Source organism: Hibiscus syriacus, unplaced genomic scaffold, assembly GCF_006381635.1.
Source record: "Hibiscus syriacus cultivar Baekdansim isolate YM2019G1 unplaced genomic scaffold, ASM638163v2 tig00002799_pilon, whole genome shotgun sequence".
Classification (NCBI taxonomy): Eukaryota; Viridiplantae; Streptophyta; class Magnoliopsida; order Malvales; family Malvaceae; genus Hibiscus; species Hibiscus syriacus.
In genome coordinates this window covers 1411992-1420890 of record NW_024061945.1, presented here as the reverse complement: position 1 = coordinate 1420890, position 8899 = coordinate 1411992, and the positions used below count along the sequence as shown (strand labels likewise).

At 30.5% G+C, this 8899-nt stretch overlaps 1 protein-coding gene across 1 annotated transcript; it reads left to right on the top strand.

Moving 5' to 3' along the window:
• The first annotated feature begins 5673 nt into the window (after window positions 1–5673).
• On the top strand, window positions 5674–7469 carry LOC120151521. The gene is made up of 3 exons (XM_039163942.1): window positions 5674–6477; window positions 6586–6775; window positions 6864–7469. The coding sequence occupies exons 1-3, from the start codon at window positions 6049–6051 to the stop codon at window positions 7376–7378; spliced, it is 1134 nt and encodes a 377-aa protein (XP_039019873.1). The 5' UTR covers window positions 5674–6048; the 3' UTR covers window positions 7379–7469.
• Window positions 7470–8899: the final 1430 nt, after the last annotated feature.

The following is an 8899-nucleotide window of genomic DNA, read 5'->3' as shown; positions in this document are numbered from 1 at the left end:
AAAAAAATATTCAGAGGGGTATTATTGTAATTATCTTTAAATATATGAGGTAAAATTATATTTTTTTTTCGGGTTGAGTATTTTTCTCCCTAAACTCAAACTGACCCGGCCCGAACATCTCCTTTAAAAAACCCGTCCCGACTCGACCCGAATCTGATTTTTTTAAAAAAAACCAGACCTGATCGAGTTGGGTTGGGTTGGAACCCGTTGAGTCCCATGCCCATCCCTGATTTCGATACGTAAACTATCAGTTTTAGTATGTTATAGTGCCTAAAATCTCAATTTTTCAAAATCATACCTAAAATTTAGTTTTTGCTTCATTTTTAGTATCTTGTTCAAAATTTAACTTTCAAAACCATACTTAAAGTTTAGTTTTTGTTTCATTTTAGTATCCCGTTCAAAATTTAACTTTCAAAACCATACATAAAGTTTAATTTTTGTTTCATTTATCTCGTTCAAAATTTAACATTAAGTTTTGAAAAATAATGAAAGTTTAGGCGCTAAATGCATAATTTACCCTAAAAACATTTCCAAATTATTTAAAATTCAACATGTATAATTTAAATGAATAAAATATAAAGTACCACAATGCAATTGAAGGAAATAAACCATAAATCATATAAATATAATGAAAGTGGATAAGTGACTCTATCTTCATATATATATAATTTCCAAGGTTGTGACCAAAGTTTGGCCAAATGATATGATGACATTATTATATTCCACAATAGCATATTTTATTTATTATGTTTGTTTAATTTAAAATGTGGTGGGTTAGAAAATATATTGGTTTGGTTTAGGGTAGTTCGATTATAAGTTATACATACTGAATTTGTTTCCAATACAAAAGCTATTATTAATTTTCTTTTACTAGCAAAAAGGAAATTACATTAGAAAAAAATAATATAAATATATATTTGAAAGGTATAAAAGTATGACTTATTTAAAGTATAAATTTTATAAGAATTTCAGTTTGAAATATACATTTTCAAATGTTATACTGATATTTTTAAATGGTTTCAATGATTTATTTTTATTTACAGTTCTAGAAATATTATGAAACAATTAACTTTTGAGGGCCACTTTAGACTCACTATGGTCCGCCCTAATCATACCTATGTGTAAGACTCATGTACATATTGTATAAATTATATTTATGATTAGTGGTAAATGGTGATTAAATTTGTATTAATTTATTAAATTCATAAATTATTTTTCTTATCACATCAGTAATTTACATGATGGTTAAAATATGGTCGTAACGTATAGGTAAAATTTTAAGTCTGACAGAACTAATTAAATCAATTAAAAAAAACTAAATGTTTGATAGGTTGTATGTCTAGTAATATCAATGTGCATTTATTAAAAGCATTTGAGTTCTCAAAAGTTAAAAAGAAAAGTTCTTTTTTAAAGAGGGAAAATTCACGGTGTATGTTTTAAGTGATTCAATAACATCAATATACATCATGCAAAAAGAAGTTTCACCAAAGTGAAATCAAATAGTTTATGACACATCAAATGCCCCAACATTATGCTTAAAACCAAACTCAAAACTATTGGATTAATGGCATGTTTCTAATGTAGGAAACATTTTAGTGCATAAATGAAGAAAAAGGTTGAAACAATAGGTTTGGCCCCGTTTGAGTTTTGATGAAAGTGGGAACTAGGGTCACGCTTTTCAAACTTTTCCACTATCCTTTGCTTGCCCTTGAATATAGGGATTTTGTTGGCAATAGGCCTACAAATTTCAAAAGTGAAAATAAATAAATAAATAACTACCCAAAAAGCTTCGCATCAATTAACATAAGATAGCTTTATACGACCACGAACCAAGTAATCTCAATCAAGTAATCTTAATGGTTAAGAGATAATTGTTATCATTAGAGGTATAATTTTCGAGTACATCTCTTATAGGAGTATATGAACGCTCATTGTCAAATGGTTGAGATTCATTCAAACATATAATATATTGTAATATCCCGAATAATAATAAAAATGACTTTATATGACCATTTCCCTACTATGCAATATCTATAATTTGAGTATTTTCTAGCACAATCATTTAGCCACCACATTAAGAAAATGCCTTTTAAAGCTCATAAAAACTTATGGTGAATGATTTAAGTTATGGTGAATAGATTAAAATAAAATATATTCAAATTTAAACTAAATGATTATAGATAAATATAAAGTGATGAGAATTATATATATTACTAGCCATTAAATTTTCTTTGAAAATGTGATTTGCATTATTATTGTTATCATCATTATTGAGTTGTACCTTTCCTAACCCAATATTCATGTGACCTATCTTATGAAAATTTCTTCCTTTTTTTTTATATAATTTGGACCACTTTTTATTTTTTTTATTTATTTCTTTGTAAGTAGTATAAAAATATATATTTAGTTACTAGGGTGTTCAAAATTAGGTACTCGTATTTTTGGGTACTTGAAATATTAAGTACCTAGAATTTTCGACTATCAAAATTTCAACATGTGTTCTGGCTCATAACATCCGAGTAAACATATTTTCGGGTCACGAATACCTAATTAATAATTTTTTTATTTTTTAAATTATATTATTTTAAAAAATATATATAAAAAAGGTATATAATATATAATTCACATATAAAATTAAAAAAATCAAATTACATAATTAAAAAATATATATTAAAAATTTAGCGGACAGGTACCCAACTCAAAAAATAATTATTTTCAATAAAAATAATCGATATTTTTAATCGGATCAATGAGTCGGTCAACCAAATTAAATAATTTTGAACATCCCTACTAATTAAGGTACCTTTTTCTTGCTTACCCTTTACTTTTTAATCTGTAAATTTTCAAAACTACCCCTGCCTCATTTCCACCGAAACAGCAACAATTCCCAATAACACCGAAAATCGTGGGGGCAGCGGGCAAAGGATAACTCAATAATTCCACTTTTCTGTAGCGTGTCAAAACAAATTTATCCATGTCATTTAGGATAAACGAGGACACGTAGGATTATTGGTGGGTTGTTGAGTCCACCTTTCTCTTCAAAAGATAAATGGGTAAAATAGCTTAGGTGTCATTAAAATATATTAGATTGATCATTTTGATCACTAAACTTTTAAAATTATAAAAGAATTATTATAAAATAATCATGTCATGTTATAACAATTGTAATAATAATATATTTAATTATAATTTTATACAAATATGAAAAAATTAATATTTATTTTGCAACATTTTTATAAAATTTAATAATTATTTAATATTTCTTAAAAAAATTATTATAAAAATAATTGTCTGAGTTTAAAAAATAATTGTCTGAATATAGTTTAATTTTGCCCAAATAAAAATAAGGGTAAAGTATATAATGGTCATTAAACTTTTCTAAAGCTTTCATTTAGGTCCTCTCAACTTTTAAAACTTACAATACAGTCCCCCAACATTTAGTCCATTTGCAATATGGTCCCCCAACATTTAGTCTGTTTGCAATATGGTCCCTGACTGTTTGACCCCGTTACACTACCTTTGGTACGTTTGCAATATGATCACTAAACTTTTCAGGCACTTGTAATTAGGTCCCTCAACTTTTAAAACTTGCAACACAGTCTTAAATTTCATTCTAAACCCCAAATTCCTTTTCGATATCGAATTTCCTTTTTCTCTTCTCTATTCTCATTTTCAGCGTAACTTTTCAGTCGGGGATGCATGAGAAATTCTAATCTAACTTTGAATTATGTGGAGGTGTTGACTTGAATAAGGGTCAATTGAGAGAAGAACCGACCAAAGGACTATCGGGACCACTAACGATTCAAGGTGTAATGTTAGATACAAATCATCTCAGGTGAAGCATAGATGTTCGATGAAATGCTTGTGAGAAAAAAATGGGATTAGAAATGCAGAGTTGACAAATAGAACTAAGATGAAATAAGTATCATTGTTGAAAGTCACCAACAAAGTTGGAATTATTTTGTATAAATGACATATAATAATTTCTTCGTTTAATCCTTGTGCTTAAAGATTTTCCAATAGATGATCAAATATAATGAAATCCCAAACAACACATTCACTTCTCAGTCTCTTTTGCAACTCGAAAGGCATCATGACAAGGTCAAGTAGTTGCTCCAAATATACTACGCTGTCATGATGCCTTTCGAGTTGCGTGCATGCAAAATTATCTTCTAAAGCTATAATTCAATACAATTCAACTGTAAAATTTCCAAAACATGTAAAAAAAATTTAATTCGTTCACGATATATCAGTCCCATAATCAACATGAACTTATTAAAAAGAATAGGAGCTCACATGACGTTGAAAACCATAGGTCGGATCAATACAATTCCCAGTAAACTAGTACCAGCAGTCTCTCGGATTGAGCCTGGCGATTTCACTATGTCGATACTCACAACCAATTCCCTGATTTAAAGAAAAAAACTAAACAAGAAGATAAAAAAATTTAGCCTAAGACCCTATTTCACTTATATTCTGATGGACTGAATATCTTTTATAAGGAGTATTAAAAGTTTTGATTAAGAAGAAAGAAAGAAAATTAGATGGTTTTGGTTTAAAACTAACACTGAATATCCAGATCATTGACATGTAGTTCCAGAAACATAAAAATTTTAACAAAAAACACACAATGCGAGCTGAAAATGGGAAAGTGCGAAAGAGGAAAAGCTTACTTCTGGATAGCCCAAAAGAGAAAATAAATACCTTTTTGCAAGTGAGGGGAGAGGCTAAGAAATAAATGCAATCAGTGTTGCGTTCAAGCAAATTCTTCCTCCATTTTTTCTTTATAAATAAAAAGCTGAAAGATAGAGCACTGTTTGAGTTTATAATTTTACATAGCGGAAAATTGAAGAATAAAAACCAAACGAGAGGTGAATGCGTTGTTTGGGATTTCATTATATTTTGATCATCTGTTGGAAAATCTTTAAGCACAAGGATTAAATGAAGAAATTATTATATGCCATTTATACAAAAGAATTCCAGCTTTGTTGGTGACTTTCAATAATGATACTTACTTCATCTTAGTAGTATTTGTCAACTTTGCATTTCTAACCCCATTTTTTCTCACAAGCATTTCATCGAACATCTATGCTTCACTTGAGATGACCTGTATCTAACATTACACCTTGAATCGCTGATAGTCCCGATAGTCTCTTGGTCGGGTCTTCTCTTAATAGACCCTTATTGAAGTCAACACCTCTACATAATTCAAAGTTAGATTAGAATTTCTCATGCATCCTTGACAGAAAAGTTACGCTGGAAATGAGAAGAGAGAATCGAAAAAGAAAATTTGATATCGAAAAGGAATTTGGGGGTTAGAATGGAATTTAAGATTGTGTTAGTTTTAAAAGTTGGGGGACCTAAATGCATGTGCCTGAAAAGTTCAGTGACCATATTGCAAACGTACTAACGACAGTGTAACGGCGTCAAACGGTCGGGGACTATATTACAAACAAACTAAATGTTGGGGGCCATATTACAAAACGGACTAAATGTTAGGAGACTGTATTGAAAGTTTTAAAAGTTAGGAGATCTAAATGAAAACTTTAGAAAATTTTAGTGACTATCACTACACTTTACCCTACAAATAAAATACATCGTTTTTCCTTTTGCCTACTAGAAAAAGCCACAGCCAGAATTCCTTTCCCTTCATTCTTCCTATCTTCATCATCAAAAACACGAAGAAAAAAAATCCTCACCGTTGCCGGAAAATGCATACCCCGGCGAGCAGTTATTTTCAATCGATACGTTATACACGCATCTCCAATCACCGTCGCCATGTCTTTCACGAAGCAGTCTAACCATTCTTGAACTAAAAAGGCTTCCTTTTAACACTTTTGCTAAGCGCATGATTTTGTTTTGGTTCTAAAATTTTTTCGGTCAGTTTTTTGTATTTGGGAGGTTCAACTGTTTTGGATGTATGCGCAGATGAAATCAGTCATTAGACTTGATTAGATTTTTTTAGCTGAGTTTTAAGTTTTCAAGATTTTGATTAGTACTGAACACAGAGTTCTAGAGAGAGGGAAAGAAGCTTTAAGCTTTTTTCCGATGAAGGTTCAGCCGATAGACATCGGTTCAGGGGCGGAGAAAGAAACTGCTCCGGCTCGAGCAGAACCGGTCAAACCGGCTCATAAATCTCTTCTTAAAAGAATCTTTGATCGGCCGTTTCCGAGCGTTCTGCGAACATCGGCAGCGGATAAGCTGAGCATTGGCGAAAATCAGTTCAGCAACAAAGATGGAGCAACTGAGTTCGAGCCGAGTTCGATTTGTTTGGATAAAATGGTACAGAATTTCATTGAAGATAGCCACTACGACAAGCAACCGCCGACGCCGCCGCCTCCTCCTGCTAAATACGGCCGTAACCGCTGTAATTGCTTTAACGGAAATAGCAACGATAGCTCAGATGACGAGTTTGATGCCTTCGGCGAGTCAACCAACGGCGGATCACCGCCGGCCGATGTTTGCGAAGCCCTCAAGGTAAATCTTTCTAAAAAAAGCGAAATAAAAAAATGCCAATTCCATCTTCCTTATTCGACACAATTTAACAGAAAAATGTTCAAAATTTTGGAATTTAAAAAAAAACAGAGTCTGGTACAATGCGCCACCGTCGTCAAGAGAAACCTCTTAGCTGACACGGCGATGATCGTTGAAAAGAACAGAAACTGCAAACGGAAAGACGATTTGAGGAAGATCGTTTCGGATGGCTTAATTTCTCTTGGCTACAACTCCTCAATTTGCAAATCAAAATGGGACAAATCTCCATCTTTCCCCGCCGGTAACGACATTTCGTTCTAGATTCTTCCAAAACTGAAAATGCAATCTCTATACGGAATTGAGATTTTATTTTTATTTTTTAAATTTAGGTCAATATGAGTATATAGATGTGGTTTTTGTGGAAGAGGGGAGAATGTTGATCGACGTTGATTTCCGATCAGAATTTGAGATGGCGCGATCGACTGGGACCTACAAAGCGGTTGTCCAATCGTTGCCGTTCATTTTCGTCGGTAAACCGGATCGTCTCGATCGGATTGTTTCGATCGTATCGGAAGCGGCTAAACAGAGCTTGAAAAACAAAGGCATGCACCTTCCTCCTTGGAGGAAAACCGAATACATGCGAGCCAAATGGCTCTCTCAATTCACCAAAGCATCTTCAAAAACCGACGACGTTTCGGATAAAAACGATGTCAAGGAAACAATCGTCTCCGGTGATTGCGGAGAGCTGGACTTGATTTTCGCCGAGGAGAAAACAGCCTCGTCGGAAGAAAATTCCGGTGGAAGAGAATTACCGGTGACTACGTGGCAGCCGCCGGCGGTCAGATCAAAAAGTGTAGAGGGAGGAACGAAGATCGTCACCGGTTTGGCTTCTCTTTTCAAATAGAAACCATAATGAAATTTTGTTGCAATTTTCGTCGTATTTAAATATTACTAAATATAGATATTATATTAAAAAAAATCGTATAATCCTTTTTAATTGATCCTTTATTAATTTTCTACGTTGTGAGAGGCAGTAAATCTATCACTGTTGTAATAAAAAAAATATAGATAAAAAAACTTTTTTCTAAAATAGAGTGAATTAGTGAATATATTAAATAGTATTTATAAATAATTAAATATAAATATTAATAATAATGTTATATACAAATATTATAAATGTATTTTTAAGAAAAATATTAAATTAAATTAAATATATAAACAAACAAACAAATAATTTTATAAATAAATTTACTTATGTATATAAACAAATAAATAACTTATGAATATAAACAAATTAAATATATAAACAAGCAGATAAATTTTATTTTTTATTCAAGCTTATTTATATATAATTTAATAAAAAAAAAATATAAATGATACATTACATATTTTATTCATTTTCGCTTCTATAAAGTTTAAATTTCATACTTTATTAAAAAATATTAAATTGGAATGATTAAATCTCTTAAATAATCTTAAGAGTTTAAATTTTGATATTTATGGATGAAGTAAATTAGATTAAAATTATAACTCTCATATTAAACTTTATTGCATTTAATCGTAACTAATTAATTAATCAAATAATGTGGGTAAGAAAAATACAAGGAAAAAAATGATGGTAATTCTTTTATGATTCTCCTTCCTAATTATTTATGTGCAATTTTGGTAGGTATTGCAATGGAGTATGCAACTTTGTTCCTCTTTTTACTTTTATTTTATTTTTCTCATCTTTTTAGGATATTGGATTTCAGGTTATTTTATTTTTTTATTTATATGTTATTTAAAAAATATCTTATACCAACAATCAGTTGGTCTAGTGGGATGAAGTACTAGGTCCCTTAAGCAATATCAGAGGTTCGAATCTTAATGTTTGTGAATAGAACCAACTGGGTTTGGAGGGTCGCCCTTTCCTCTGCAATACCTGATCTGGATTAGTCGATTAATAGATCGGATATCAATGATTAATTAAAAAAAATATTATTTTATTTATTATATTTAACATAAAAAATAAAGTTATTGATAATTTAAAACTTAATATAGCATCATTACACAAAAGCATTGTTATATTTGCCGCGTATTCTCTTTTTTATGAAACTTATTTTTAAATTTGAAAATGAATAGTGGAAATCCATTTTAATTACTTCATTTGATCTTCTAATTTAATATTTAGTAGTTCTTATAATGTTACCATGATATACTTTTTATAAATGTACATTTTGTAAGGAACACATTTAATAACAATATAACGTGATAGATCTTTTCGATGGTCTTTCTCATATTAATATTACGGAGATCAAAATGAATGAAATGCGAATTGTGGACTAAAAATTTAAAAATATATACAGAATTTTATTTAAAAATAAATAAAACACACAATAAGTGTCTTTAACACATATTTTCGTGAATTGATTAAATGGAGACGATA